Raw genomic sequence first — 14,724 nt, forward strand, 5'->3', positions numbered from 1 at the left:
TGATTCATTCATTTATTGTAAAAAATCTGACTGCTAGTCGTTCTCTTTAATAGCAAAAAGTGATTTTATTGAATTTAAATTTAATTGCACTATAATTTAATAGTTTCATCCAATAAAATATGCACACTTAGTGCGGATACTTGAGGAATTATAACTTGAACTAATTGGAGTTTCAGTACTAAGACAGACTTTACAAAAACGTATATTACTATGTAATTGACGATATTCACATTTACCGACAATTTATTGGCCGCGTTGACAGGGATCAGTAATTTCATGCAAATCAGACGTGGATGAAGCTTTAGCTATCTCAACTAGGATAGGATTAGTTATCCAGTCAGTCTGTTAGGAAAACAGGTATTGGTTTAAGTGTTTGGATATTTTGGATTTGAATGAGGTAAAGGAGGCCGGGTTGCTAGTGGTCAGGAGCGTTACAGTCTGCTAGCACCGCCTGGTTATAGTTGGCCAAACGAAAATGGGTCCCTCAAGGTCAAAGCTTGCTCTTGACACCACGACCCGTCTCTACCAACACTGTTGCCACTTTGTACTAAGGGTGGCTATTAAGAGAGAAAGTGAATGTGTGTGTGAGAGAGGGTGTGATAGTGAAGTATTGTTATTGTGGGGAGTATTGTTTGTCTTCTCTGTCCAAAGCCTGGATGAAGTGTGATGGGAATCAAATGAGAATTCATGCAAATTGAAAAATGCAGAGTGAAGTGGGCACTACAAGAATATTGACTGAAATAAATAAAATTACATCACTCCACTTCCAATTGATTATTATAAAAGTCTTCAAGTAACCTTTATGAAGTAATAGCTCAGTTTATAAATAGTTGCATTTATAAAGAAAAATCTAATCATCATTATAAAATTGGATTTCTTGATGTCATGACTCAAGATAGAGTTATACATTATACATAACAATATTCTTTCCTTCATTTCATGATGAAGAATATAGCGGATGATGGGAGGAGGTAACGGGGGATGTTATTGTTCTAACTTCAAAGAATGACACAATAGAACTTTTGAACCTGACGTGCTCAAAAGAATTTGTGACAGGTAGTGACGGAAAAGAGGTGTAGAAATATAGTCAATGTATATAGACTGGTCGAGTGAGGGGTGGCCACCAGTGGCAACATTGCATTGGCCTTGAGAGACCCATTTTTGCTTGGTCAACTATAGTGAGTTCGAATCCCGCCGATGGAATGGACGTTTGATCAACAACTCATCAAATCACCCACGCACTTTCCATTACAAACGCTCAGACTTTATTATGTTGACATCTTATTTTTGGTCGCAATAAAAAAATAAGGGATAGTCAACTAAATCAACGAAATGTTTCCACCAAATATCTAAAAACTAATAACTAAATCGTTGTCACGCGTAGATATTTTTTTATTGTTATTTTTTGTTGATATTTTTTATTATTATTGTTATTTTTTGTTAAAGGTAATTGAATTACTAATAACAATTGTTGGAATGGCGTTAGGGGAGCATTTTTCCTTATTTACAAACGTGTTGATGCTTTCGCCCGAATTGATTTGTATTCATATTGAATGAAAAAGACTAAGAAATTGTCAAAAAAACCACTGATTTATTGATAATTAGAAAGACCGATTTCGGTTATTACACCATAAACTGTTTATCAGAGATTGACAATGGTGTAATAACCGAAACCGGTCTTTCTAATTATCAATAAATCAGTGGTTTTTTGACAATTTCTTAGTCTTTTTCATTCAATATGAATAATGACCACAATATCAACTTCTCAACTACACAAAAAGATTTGTATTCACTTATCAGTCCACTTGGAATAAATCTCAAACTACCTACCTTTCGCTCCCATCATTAAGAAAGTTCCAGTCCAGCCTTTCCATATTTGGCTTTTATTATTTATGGGACTAATCTCACCTCACTTGACAGCTCTTTAACAAACAAAGTTCTATTGTAAGGCATTCTAGATATTCATTAATTTTTTCAACTTAAGACGTTTAAATTTTGTAACGAATGCATTCTTCTATAGCCTACTGTGTTCCTTTTTCAGAATCATAATAAATATCTGAGTGATGATGAGCTGACGACAATAAGGAATAATTTGCAATTGAATGATACAAACGTTGACAACCAGCTCATCCTAACCGTATGGGAGCAGGTTTATCGGCGAAATTTCCTCAATTTGAGTCTGGCAAGAGCCTACGACTGTCGGAAGAGTTTCTATTTGTATCACGAAGGATTAGAATCAGAGGTAAGTTCCATTTGGGATTTTATTTTGATAATTTGTATATCTTATCTTAATTTATTACATAATTTGTATTATATTCCTTTATTTTGTGAATTTGAATTCTCTATTATTTCAATGTTTTAATGGTCAATCAATATATTTCATAAAGTTCATGTGTTGAGTAACACGTATCATCTCATTCAAGGAAATCACAATAATATTATTATAAAACCAAGTTGAACTGAATAAAATATATTAGCTTTTTGTCCATCCTTCAAAGTTTGTATACTTTCCGCATTTTGTAAAATATCAATGAAGTACGATACTCATTTACATGAAATAATAACAACATCCGTTGTGTTATATATTATTCACTAAATAGTTTAACATTTATAAGTTGCCACTTTATTATGAAATATTTATTTAAACTGCTCTTTAGTCATAACATAATCTTTATTATTTGTATGTTGAGTCGAGTTGAAATTTGTGGTTTGTCTATCTAAATAGAACAAGACACATTGTGTTATTATTCCATTATGAAAAATTCTTTATTTCTGAAAACTTTATATTCTGATGTCGAATTGTTATTGAGTTTTATTTTTGAATTTGCAGGTAGAATGTAGCGATGTGGTTCTTTTCTGGAGGATAGAACAAATGCTGAAAATTACAGCAAACGCTCTAAGACAACAAGTCATGAACAGAGAAGGTATTAAATTGAAATATTATTCGCTTCATTCCCTTAATTCCTGACGATAATCTAGCTTAAAACCACTTTTATATTAATTGTTTGTTTTTTCATAAAATTAAATATGTATCAACTAAATTCATTCTTATGTTTGATGTCAATAATATTATTAAAAAATCGATCGTTAAGTTGCTTTTATGTTCACTCTCAATGGGGAATTTAGATGAAAAAAATAATTATATTTCTATCTATTGTAGAATAATTTTCCTCCACCCACTCACTATCTAAAGTCGTATTTTACTTTCTGGAGCAAAATATTGGAAAAACTAAAATAATACTTTTCCCAAAGTAAGGGACTTGGAGTAACTCCATTTACCACACATAGCTTGTGTGTGTCATATCTATGAGTGTTTACGTCTATTAAATTAACGTCAGTCATTGGAAATAGTTAGCGGGTTAAACGTTATGTTGGAAGAAGCTCTTTGAAGCAAATAATCACGATAAAGAATAGATGACTAATATGTATTGTTATAAATTAAGATGGAGGAACATTGCTGTGTAATTCACGGGTCCAAAGTCCATAGATCCCATAGGGAATGGGATTTTTTGTCCTTACCTTCACTCGAGTGACAACTGCATGTGCTTCTCAGGGAGACAATTGTTAACTTTATTCCCTAGATGTACAGTTAACTATTTTTCAAAACGCAATTTATGAATCAGGAGACTTCTATGTGATTTCTACAATGGCTCTTTCATACCTGGGAGTCCGATCTCATAAGATGTCAAATTATAGTGAGATTAACTGAAAAAAATCTTCAATAAATTATACCTGAAGTTTCAAACTTCGTTGTTTTGGAGATCAAATCATGTAGGTGTCGTGACGTTCTTCATACCTAGTTTCGTCTTTACCATAGACTTTTTGAATCAGGTGAGAAATTGAATACGTTCAAATGCTCTTTAATAAATAATTATTATTAAACGAAAATCTAATTACAGTACAGCATTTAATTTGGATTTTCGTTTAATGATAACTATATCGACTTTTGTCGCTTTATGAAAACTCCATGCATATCTCGTAAATTTGTTCCTGAATGTTGTTCTATAGTTTTAAATCAAGTGTTCTGAATAAAAATGTTGAGGCTCATTGACAACTCAAATTATATACTCAGGTGCCTTCCGAGTATGGCAAGTGTTTATGTGAACTATCCAAGGACCCTATAAGATTTGAAAAACATCATTTAGGAAGAAATTCACAACATAACGTCTCAACACCAGCTTAGCTTAGAAGAGTCATGATAAATTTCAAAAATTGGTTCAAGGTATTTGATGTATTGAGAATAAATAAATAAAGAACGTCACTTCTAAATTTATTCAAAAACATGTATAAAACTTAATGTGTGCAATTTCATTTTTAAACATAATAAAAACTTCTGATCCATAAAATTAGTTTGATTCAACGCATGTTTAAATTTCATCAATTGTGTAAAAAATGTAATGCTACTGCCAGAGCATTTTTGAATTTTCACTTCATAAAAATAATTTGTCATACATTTTCAGCCCAAAGGTTAGACAAAGAAATAAAAGAAGTTCTAGAAGAATACAGCAGAGATCCAGAGAAGAAACGAGCTTTACTTCAAGGAAGACGCGTGGAATTGGCCGAGGAATTGAGTGAGTACAAATATAATTATTGAACATTTCCTATCCTATTCAGTCGTTTTGACTATCGTATTCAGCAGTTACAAATTATCGTTTTAGCTGATAACTGGCAACTATAATAAATTCTATTAGTAAATCAATAAGGGTACAACCATACTGGAAGTGAAGCGGAGTGTGGCGTAGCGTGGCCAGAGCGTTCATGAAACACACTGGAAGCGTCTAGAAAATGGCGTTGTCCAAGTTTGCACGGTCATTACTTTGTGAAAACAATTACTTAAAGTATTGGATTTTAATTGAATAGACTTAGAACGTTGTCAAAACGTTCAAATATTTCACAACATCTAACACTACAAACTTAATTATTGGATTTTAGCTAAGCCTGCTAGGGCAGAGTGGGTTAATGAAATTAACTTGAATCGTAGACTTTTTGGTGAATATCACCATCTGTTTAATGTTTTAAGAAAGAATGAGTCTCGATTTTTCAAGTACATGCGAATGTCAACTTCAACCTTTGATTACATTTTAACAAGAGTAAAGCCTGATGAGGAAAAACAAGTCACTAATAATTAGAATTTTAATTCCAATTATTGGAGGAATCCAGTATCTGCTGAAGATTGAGTGGAATATTTCTAATAATTTATTAATTCAAGCCATCTAAATTTGAAATTTATAGTTTTCATGTTTATTTTGGACTAAAATTTTATAAAAATTGTACACTTGAAATTTAACTTTTCTTGGACTTTGTCGCCTATAAATTTGGAAGAAACATAGCTCAAGGACTACCTTATTATTTTATCAACCAATGTTATTACATAAGTCTCAATTTTATTGTAAATAAATAAATGAGGTAACCATATTTCAAAGAAATTTGAATGAAATGGATTAGAATAGCCTTACTTTTGATTTCAAAGTGCAATAGATGAATGTTTTCTTTTAAATACAAATAATACACATTACAGGGGAATTTGGGCAAACATTAAATGTAATATACTAGTGTACTAGATGGTAGTAGAAAATGTAGTAGAACAAGTGCATTATTATGTACAAGAGTAGACTACGAAGACGTAGCCTACATTAGTAGGGCACTCGAACTTTGAAGCTCCGCTCGTAGACGCTCCAAAGAACAAACCAGCTTGATCTAAAGTTTGACGCCATGCTCCGCTCCGCTCTGCGAGTAGACGCTTCCAGTGTGTTTTAGCTCATTACTTAACATGATATTGTTCACGACGCTCCTTGCCGTCACGTCACGCTCCGATTTCAGTGTGGTTGTACCCTTAGTGAATTCATAAACTTGAGAATTGAGCCAGATACAAGATGATATGCTAATATCAGTGGGATGACGTAGTGTTTAGGTTTAGAATATTACCAAGTTGTACACGAGATCTCGATAATTAATTTCGTTGTCTAGTTTTATCATCCATATTATCTCACTAAAAATTACAAACAAATACTAATCACTACAAATAATGAACAAAGGTTTTGTTCATTAGTTGATTAGAAAAAGGAACAGCTACTTAAGTTGTGGGTGTTGATGATCTTTGAGATTGGATAATATTGAGGAATTTTTATATTTATTTTTATAATTCATTAAGTTCTTCCAATATCTCTCTGTTCTCAATCTTAAATCATCAGTTGATGGAATTGCAGTCTTGATAAATTATGGTGTCTTGATGAACGTGAAGGGAAATGGCAAATAATGGACCTTTGTAAATCAGAAATATTTTTTATAAGGCGGTTAAATTACTTGAGATTAAGCACCGTTTGTCATTGGATCTTGTGCAACTGGCCAATTCAATTTTGTTTGGTCAATAAAAACCGTTCAATGTTAATGGACTCTCTAGGTATGTGAAATGGTTATGCATCATTGGGGGGCTCTCAATTGTTGTCCTTTATAAATGTTTGTGTATACACCAAATTGATTGCATTTATCATTTGTTTTTTACAGAACATGTGAAGAGGATACAAGAAAAACTAGAAGAATTCATTCAAGCTCTGAATAAAGAAAAGAAAGAATACTGAGTGTTCACGTTGGGAATAACCTCTTCACTTGAAAGCGATCTGAGCCCCAGTAGAAGCTGGTACTTTCCACTAGCCTAGGAGCAAAGACAAGGTGCTTGATAAGATGACAACGATCTGAATGATCTCATCTTAGTGAGCATAAACTCTCCTTATCTTCACCATAAATAATTAAGTTATTGTTGATTTTGCTGTGAAGACGAGGAATGAGTTTGTGATTTAAAGAGCTAATTCAAGACACTGTATTGTTAAGTAATGCAACCCAAACTATAGAAATGCAATATTTGCAATTTTAGGGTTTCTTAGATCTGGAAGTGCATTGTCGTAAATGTATTTTTCTCAACGAAAAATTTGGACCTCCTTCAAGATGTACATAGTCTGATTTCATCTATTCAACGTCTTATTTCTTAAAAAAGTCAATGATTTGTATTACTCGCTGATTAATGAACCATGTGGATTTCTCATGACTAGTCATTGATATTTTTAAAAAACCTAGCAAGATTGTATAAAAATAATCATGCAACAGTTACTTGTTATCGCTAATAGCCTACTGTTATTGCAAATGAACTTGTATTTTAAATTATGAGCAGTAAACAATATACTCACTATGATCGCTTCAATATTTTTTGCATTTTCAAGATACTAATGATTTCTTAGTTCTTCTTGAGCAGCATAATTCATTACGAGCTAATTAGAATATTTTGCAAAGAAAACTTTATTTTAATCCCTCGAATTGTTCATTATGTACAGACCGTGATTGAAAAGTATGAGTAGATTAAATAATTTTAGTAGTTATTTTGCTAGCTGGCTAAAGGATAAATCAGAACTCGGACTGCTATTGTTTACCCGTATAAAATGTATCCATGAACGTCACGAACATTTTTAATCCGAATTCCAAAACCTGTTAAGTTTTTTATTAGTTTCTACAATCCTGAATTTATATAATTCTGTTATCGTTATGCTTCTACTGTTTACGTTGTAATTTAAATGCCTTGATAATGATAGCTGTGTAATGGCGAATTCACCTTGCAGGGACTCAAATTTGAATTATTTTGGATGTATTTAATTTATCGTTTCTGAAAATATTTTCAATTTTTTGAGTAAGAATTCAGTAAAAACAGGTTATATAGAAGTAACAGAACTATTGACCCCTTATTGTATTTTCTTCACAAGAAGGAATTCGAAATGAATTTCAGTACTGTATCTGAATTTTTCCAGTCTCAATGTAAAAGCTATTTATCATTATTCCTATTGTTGTTTTTGGAAAAACTGAAATATTCTTTGCCAAATTGTGTCATTGTATCAAATTTATCATAGCTTTAATTTATTTTTCAGCGAAGAAATTCATCAGCCGTTCTTATCTAAATTGAATTTGTTTATTGCTATCAAAATAAATTGAGATAGTGACGTTATTTGGTGGTCTTTTCTACCTTATCAAATAGATTTAAATCAGACTTGAAAATCCTCTAGTAAGTTACTGGTGAATTTTCAATAAGAAATTCATTTGCAAGCTCACAAAAGCCAGATGCATTAAATTATCTATGATCAATTAATTAATTGGAGTATAATATCATCAATAAACATAATTTTGACTTTGGAGAACAAAATGATTTCGATTAATTGGAAGATCAATTTCAACTGGATAAATCCGTAATTGATTTCCTCATTCTGCTATAAAATAATAAAAAACTTTGATTGATGCATCAATCAAATCCATCCATTAAGGATGCCTTTCGCAATGTATCATCGAGAAATTTTAGTCATCTACTAAAATCCTGATTTTATTTTCAATTCCACTTTATTATTGAAGGTTAAAGGACTGAAGTTTCACCAGTACAGCTGATAACTGAAGATCTGTTGGTTTCAGAACGAATCAGCAATCCTGTTAATTGAATAAAAAAGTGGAATTGGCAATAAAGTCAATGTTTTTTTATAAAATTTTAATAGGAATTGATATTGTGGAATTAATTGAATTGATTAATTAATCCATAATTGAAAAAAAAAACAGTTTTATTTTTGGCACATTCGCATTTATTAAAGAAAAAAAAGTTGTAATATATCAAAAGGCGTTGAACCACTGATATCCCCAAATTCATTTAACAGTTACTGTGTTGAGTCCGTTGATAGGGTTAAAAGAGAGATTGTCAAACCTGATATATCAGTAAAAGATTGTATTAATAAAGTTAATGTTAGGCTAAATAGGTGTTTCGAGTGGAGACCTGTCACAATAATTGATGTTTTAAAGGCAGCAAAACAGTTAAATAACTCTTACAGCTATGATTATTATAACATGTCGAACAATTTTTTGAAAAAAATAATACCTCACATTGTGCAACCACTGACCGCATGCATAAACAGAATATTGCAAGAGGGGAAATTCCCTGAGGAACTTAAAATATCAAAGGTGTGCCCTATTTTCAAAAAGGGGTCTAAAGATAAACCAGAGAGCTATCGTCTTGTGTCATTGGTGCCTGTTCTTTCTAAACTTATTGAAATAATAATATGTGAGCAAGTTGTTGTATTTTTGGAGGAAAATAACTTATTATCAGGAGTTCAGTTCGGCTTTAGAAAAGGCAAAGCAACTGTTGATGCAGTTGAGGGTTTGGTCCGTGACATTTTGCAGGCATTTGAAAATAGGTCTTATGCACAGGTTACATTCTGTGACTTAAGCAAAGCATTTGACTGCGTCGACCAAGGTGACTTGATAGAGAAACTTCATTATTACGGTTTTCGGGGAGTTTCTCTAACACTATTTGAGTCTTACCTGAAGAATAGAAAGCAGACCGTCTGCGTCAATGGAGAGTGGTCTGATGTAATTTTCCTGAAGTATGGCATACCTCAAGGATCCGTCCTGGGTCCTCTATTATTCCTTATAAGTATCAATGATTTGCCTCACAATGTTTCGAGCAGAGCAGTATTATATGCGGATGATACTACCTTTTTGAATGTCTCTAATGATATAGCTAAGCTCTCAAATGTTGTTAATAACTCACTTGATGAAGCAGGAGCCTGGTTCAGAGCAAATGGATATCTTTTAAATGCTAATAAGACTGAAAATGTCATATTTAGTCTGAGACCATATGATAATGAATATACTCAGCAGGATATTGTAAATAATGTTAAATTTTTAGGGGTACACATTGATCATCAACTGACCTGGGGAAAACACATTGATTATTTAAAAGCTAGGCTTTCAAGAGTCATCTATCTCATTGGACGTCTGAAGCAATGTGTGACTCCACATAGTGTGAGAATGGCTTACTTTGCGTTTTTTCAGTCCCTTATTAAATACTGTCTTCTTGTATGGGGCAATTCTCCGAGGGTTGCAGAGATATTGAGGTTGCAAAAGAAAGTTGTTAGAATTATCAATGCTTCAGGTCCCTTGGATCACTGTAAGCCTATATTTATAAAATTGAATATTAAGACTGTCATCAATCTTTATATCTTTGAACTTGCTGCTTACTCTTTAAAGAAATTACCAGAAACAACTCTTAATGAACATGTCCACTCACACAGCACACGTAATAGGGGTAGAATGAATTTCCAATATTGCAGATTAAGTAAATCTCTTAATAGTCACTGTATAATGTACAAAAAGGTTTACAATAGTTTGTTGGGGTCCATTAACAAATATGATAATATGACTTTTCTCAATAAACTGGATATTTGGCTGAGTGAAAATCCTTTCTATGACATTGAGGAATTCTTTGAGCATCCACATATAATTATTTAGTGTTAAGTATTAGAAGTGCTGAAGTGTTGTTTCAGTCAATTCTGTTATTCAATTCCAAATTTTATTGTCTGTCCTGGTGTTATTTTTAAAGTTTATTTATTTTTAATGTTTAAATTCTATATATATTATGTTTTTATTCATCTCGGCTTTAGACTAAGGACTATGCTCCGTTTTCATGACTTTGTCAATACATGTATAATTGTGAACGACAATAAAAACATTTGATTTGATTTGATTTGATTAGATTTGTTGTCAGGACTGCAGTTTCGTGTTGCAACCAACACATATACAGCTGAAGTTGTAGAATAAATCTGATAAATGTGGATGTGACAAAAATTAAACTGTATTTTTCAGTTATGGAAAACTTCCACAATATTAATCAAATTAATTCATATCAATTTTCAATCAAATTTTATTGTTTGGTAAATAATTGAAATTGTAAACATCTTTGTAATCGAGCATCCTCAGCTCTCACACAATTCAATGTAGAATTTATTGTTAACTTGAGAGAGTTGGCAACATGATAACACAAGAGAATGAAATGTTTTACAAGAACAGTAATTAATTATCCTCTAAATTGCATTGTTCTACTTTGATGGTATTTAAAAGTCCAGTATTTGGCTTCCAGCTGCTAACAACCACCACCAAGTCGCCAGTTTCAATCATGCCGAGGTTCATGCCGTACTGCAACGCAAAATTAAGACATCTCTCCAAATAGTCTTCCCAGTTGTTGCCGACGGGCTCTTCGAAAAGAACGGGGTTGAGTGACCGGTAGAAACGCATGTCACTGATTGGTTTAGCACTGCTGCAGACGGCGATTACTGAGCACTGTGGACGCAGCTTGGACATGAGCTTCACCACTTTGCCGATGACCGGCACCGGCAGCGTCACGATCGCACTCGCCTTGCATTGGATTGACGACTGCACCGCCATGTATGCCACTGCCGAATTGCCCTCCACCGACGACCTAAACAGCGACACGCTGTCATTGGAGATGCTCAGACAGGCGTCCGCCTCCAAACACATCTTATCTGTGTATTTGATCGATTCCAGCAAATACTGACAGTTCTCATTGGACAGCATGAGACAATCTACACCCAGCATTATCAGATGCCCCAGATCACTCAAGTCGGTGAATTCAGGCACAGGAGATACAGTCATAGATGGTAGTATCGGGTCGAAACTTACAAAGGGCTTCCCAAGCTGGTTGCACACATCTAGCAGAGACTTGTGGTGGTAGAACACTGATTCTCTAGCAAACTCCACAGATAAATCCATCCTTGAAAGAACAATACCGTCTGCAACCTGCAGTATCTCTTTCAAACGTTTCGCCCCAAATTTGTTCTCAACTTTAGCAAACACTAAAATTTCTCCAGTCATTTTGTAATCGAACAACATCTGCTTTATTCTGACAATGGATTCAGCAGACATGGTGTACGAATTCATTATGCAATCCACTTTTTGGCTGATTGCAAACTCCAAATCAGAAATGTCTTTTGGTGTGAAATCCAGTTTCTTCCTGAATATGCCCTGACCCTTGACATCTTTGTAGCTGCCCAACCAGCCTCCGTCAACAATGGTGCAGATGAGATTGGGCTCGTCCACTCGGTCTACCACCAGCATTATGGAGCAGTTGTTAATGTACAACCTCACTCCTGGATCAACAACATTGGTCAGATCCTCATAATCTATGTACAGAAATTTCGCATTACCTTTCATTTTGAATTTCTCGTCTGTTGTCAGGGTTATCACAGCTCCACTCTCCAGGAACACATGTCCATTCTCTAAAGCTCCCGTCTGTATTTCTGGGCCTTTTGTGTCAACTGCTATTGAAACGTGTACTAGAAACTTTGATTTGGCGCTCACATTTTTGGATGCTTCTCTCACGTTATCAATTATTTTCTTGTAAATACTTTGATCGTGGAGAGAAAAGTCTATGCGTGCGATATCCATCCCTGCTAAGATCATATTTTCTATTTCGGAGACAGTGAAGTCTGGGTTGATGGTGCACATAATTTTTGCATGGCGCACTGAATTGTACATCATCTCAGGAAATAATTCGTTGTTGATTACGTTTGAACTCATTGAGCCAAACATTTTTCCATTCTCCATTCTTCAGTGATTGTAAAATTCCGTATTCTTTAGTGATAAATGGTCACTCTGAAATACAAGCAGTAAGCGTTTTATTCTTATGTTTAATCATTCAATGATATAGCTCAAATGTATACTCAAAATGAAAGAAATGAATAAATAATTCAATAAGTTTATAATAACTTTTTAATGAAAAATTAATAAGAAGAGTAAAGTTTTATCCTATAAAAATTTAAAAACATCATTTTATTCCCAAAACAATCATTTAAAAAGGCTTGATAGATGGTGACCGTGGTGTTTGAAGACATTTTATCTTGAGTGCACCAGTACCACCTATCGATATTGAAATATTGATTTCAAATTGTATTAGTGGGTATTTATTTTATTTATTGGATAGAGTGAACATTATAACAATGGTATTTATACTATCAAAGATAAAACTGGATCTAATACTGGGTTGCACAAAAGCCGGTTAAAATTTAATCATGATTAATTTCACGACAACCAATCAAAGAAGGCGTTTTTGAAAAGACGGCTTCTCTGATTTGTTCTCGTGGAGTTAATGACGATTAAAATTTAACCGGTAAGTTACTAGACCTATTGATACTAGAAAAAATTAGAATAGGTACCTAAATAAAAACAAATTAAACCAGTTGTCTATCTAATAACTTATAACTGAAATTAAAATAAAATTTACTGGAACTCGATACGATCAGTGCAGCTTGGATGTTTGTTTTATTGTGTTCAGGCCTAATCATTCTGACAAACTAGGAATAGGCTAATATTAGCCTACTTTCTCTACCTTAGCTGGATACCATAACCTCAACAACGAAAAATTTAAAACTTCAGTTTTTCACTATTATTGTAAGGTAGGCTACTTTCTATGCTCTACATATTAATAATTTTTGAATTTCCAAGAAACCTCAACTAACCCCAAATCTGCTCTAGAATAAATTAATATCTTACGATGCAATCCAAATATTATGAAGCTATAATTTCACGATTATTAAAATTACTATCAATCTTTTCTAACAAGATTATGTGATCCCACTGTGTAGAAAACAGCTGAAAAAAGATTTTCCATTTGTCACTTCCTCAATTTAGGTTAGTTTTCATATATAATAGTGATTTTAATATAATTATGCAATAAATTTATTTAATTTTCGAAGCATTTGGAAAGTTTACAAGTATCTTTACTCCATGGTTTGAGTTAGACTCTTGCAGTGTTAGTTTTTGAAAATTAGTTTTTTTATTATTTTCTTAAAAATCTGGTGTGGTGCACCCACACAACTTTCCTTGCCGAGTTACCGTTATGAAAATTGATCACCTGACGCTAGTGTTCACGTGCATATCAAGTCTACTATTCAAAGATCTGAACCAGCTGGTGACAGGACAATAACGCTGGAGACACACGAGGTCTACTATCTCTTCATAGTGAATGATTTAATAGAATCAGCAGTTTGCAATTGAATAATCACATTTTCTGGAATTTTGGTAATAATTTCGGAAAATCCAGAATTGAGCTGATAAATTTCGCCTGTATTTTTACTTTCCTTGCCTTATTACCATAGGTAAGGAAAGTATTGCTTTCCAAAAAAATTAAGGTACCCTAATTTAATATTCTCCATATGTTTCATTACTTTCCTTGCCCTATTACCATAGGTAAGGGAAGTATTGCTTTCCGAAAAAAATTAAGGTACTCCAATTTCTAAATTTCTATACGTTTCAAGGTCCCCTGAGTCCAAAAAAGTGGTTTTTGGGTATTGGTCTGTGTGTGTGTGTGTGTGTGTATGAGTGTATGTGCGTCTGTGTACACGATATCTCATCTCCCAATTAACGGAACGACTTGAAATTTGAAACTTAAGGTCCTTACACTATAAGGATCCGACACGAACAATTTCGATCAAATGCAATTCAAGATGGCGGCTAAAATGGCAAAAATGTTGTCAAAAACAGGGTTTTTCGCGATTTTCTCGAAAACGGCTCCAACGATTTCGATCAATTTTATACCTAAAATAATCATTGATAAGCTCTATCAACTGCCACAAGTCTTATATCTGCAAAACTTTTAGGAGCTCCGCCTCATCTATGCAAGGTTTGATTTTAGATTCCCAATTATCAGGCTTCTGATACAATTTAAACAAAAAAAAGTGAGAAAAAGATTGAGCATAAAAATCTCTACAATTAATGTTCAGTAACATTTTCACCTAAAATTGAAAATAAGCTCGAAATTGGAGAAAATGTGATTATCCAATTATTGCAAACTGTTGGCAACTGTTGATTCTATCAAATGATTCACTATGAAGAGATAGCAAACCTCATGTG

General features: G+C 33.3%; 2 protein-coding genes across 4 annotated transcripts in view; one reads left to right on the forward strand and one right to left on the reverse strand.

The window, feature by feature from the left end:
* Nucleotides 1-7,987, forward strand: part of LOC111049930 (dynamin-like 120 kDa protein, mitochondrial) — a 39,391-nt gene extending 31,404 nt beyond the window's left edge. The window contains 4 exon segments of the mRNA XM_039423034.1: nucleotides 2,042-2,242; nucleotides 2,831-2,924; nucleotides 4,461-4,571; nucleotides 6,505-7,987. Coding sequence (XP_039278968.1) covers nucleotides 2,042-2,242; nucleotides 2,831-2,924; nucleotides 4,461-4,571; nucleotides 6,505-6,578 — 480 coding nt within the window. The 3' untranslated portion in view covers nucleotides 6,579-7,987.
* A 2,797-nt stretch (nucleotides 7,988-10,784) lies between these two features.
* Nucleotides 10,785-13,456, reverse strand: LOC111049928 (pyruvate kinase-like). 3 transcript variants are annotated; one of them, XM_039423035.1, is made up of 2 exons: nucleotides 13,332-13,456; nucleotides 10,785-12,468 (listed from the first exon to the last, which is right to left on the reverse strand). In XM_039423035.1, exon 2 carries the CDS (start codon nucleotides 12,418-12,420, stop codon nucleotides 10,870-10,872), a length of 1,551 nt encoding a protein of 516 aa, XP_039278969.1. In that variant the 5' UTR covers nucleotides 12,421-12,468; nucleotides 13,332-13,456; the 3' UTR covers nucleotides 10,785-10,869. The 3 variants fall into 3 exon arrangements, with proteins under 3 accessions (XP_039278969.1, XP_039278970.1, XP_039278971.1); XM_039423036.1 differs by having other exon boundaries at nucleotides 13,366-13,448; XM_039423037.1 differs by having other exon boundaries at nucleotides 13,202-13,442.
* Nucleotides 13,457-14,724: the final 1,268 nt, after the last annotated feature.

The sequence above is a fragment of the Nilaparvata lugens genome, chromosome 3, assembly GCF_014356525.2.
Source record: "Nilaparvata lugens isolate BPH chromosome 3, ASM1435652v1, whole genome shotgun sequence".
In the NCBI taxonomy this organism is placed as follows: Eukaryota; Metazoa; Arthropoda; class Insecta; order Hemiptera; family Delphacidae; genus Nilaparvata; species Nilaparvata lugens.

Excerpts from the sequence above, each read along its gene's own strand:
- LOC111049928 (XM_039423035.1), bottom strand. The coding sequence starts at position 12,420 with ATGGAGAATGGAAAAATGTTTGGCTCAATGAGTTCAAACGTAATCAAC.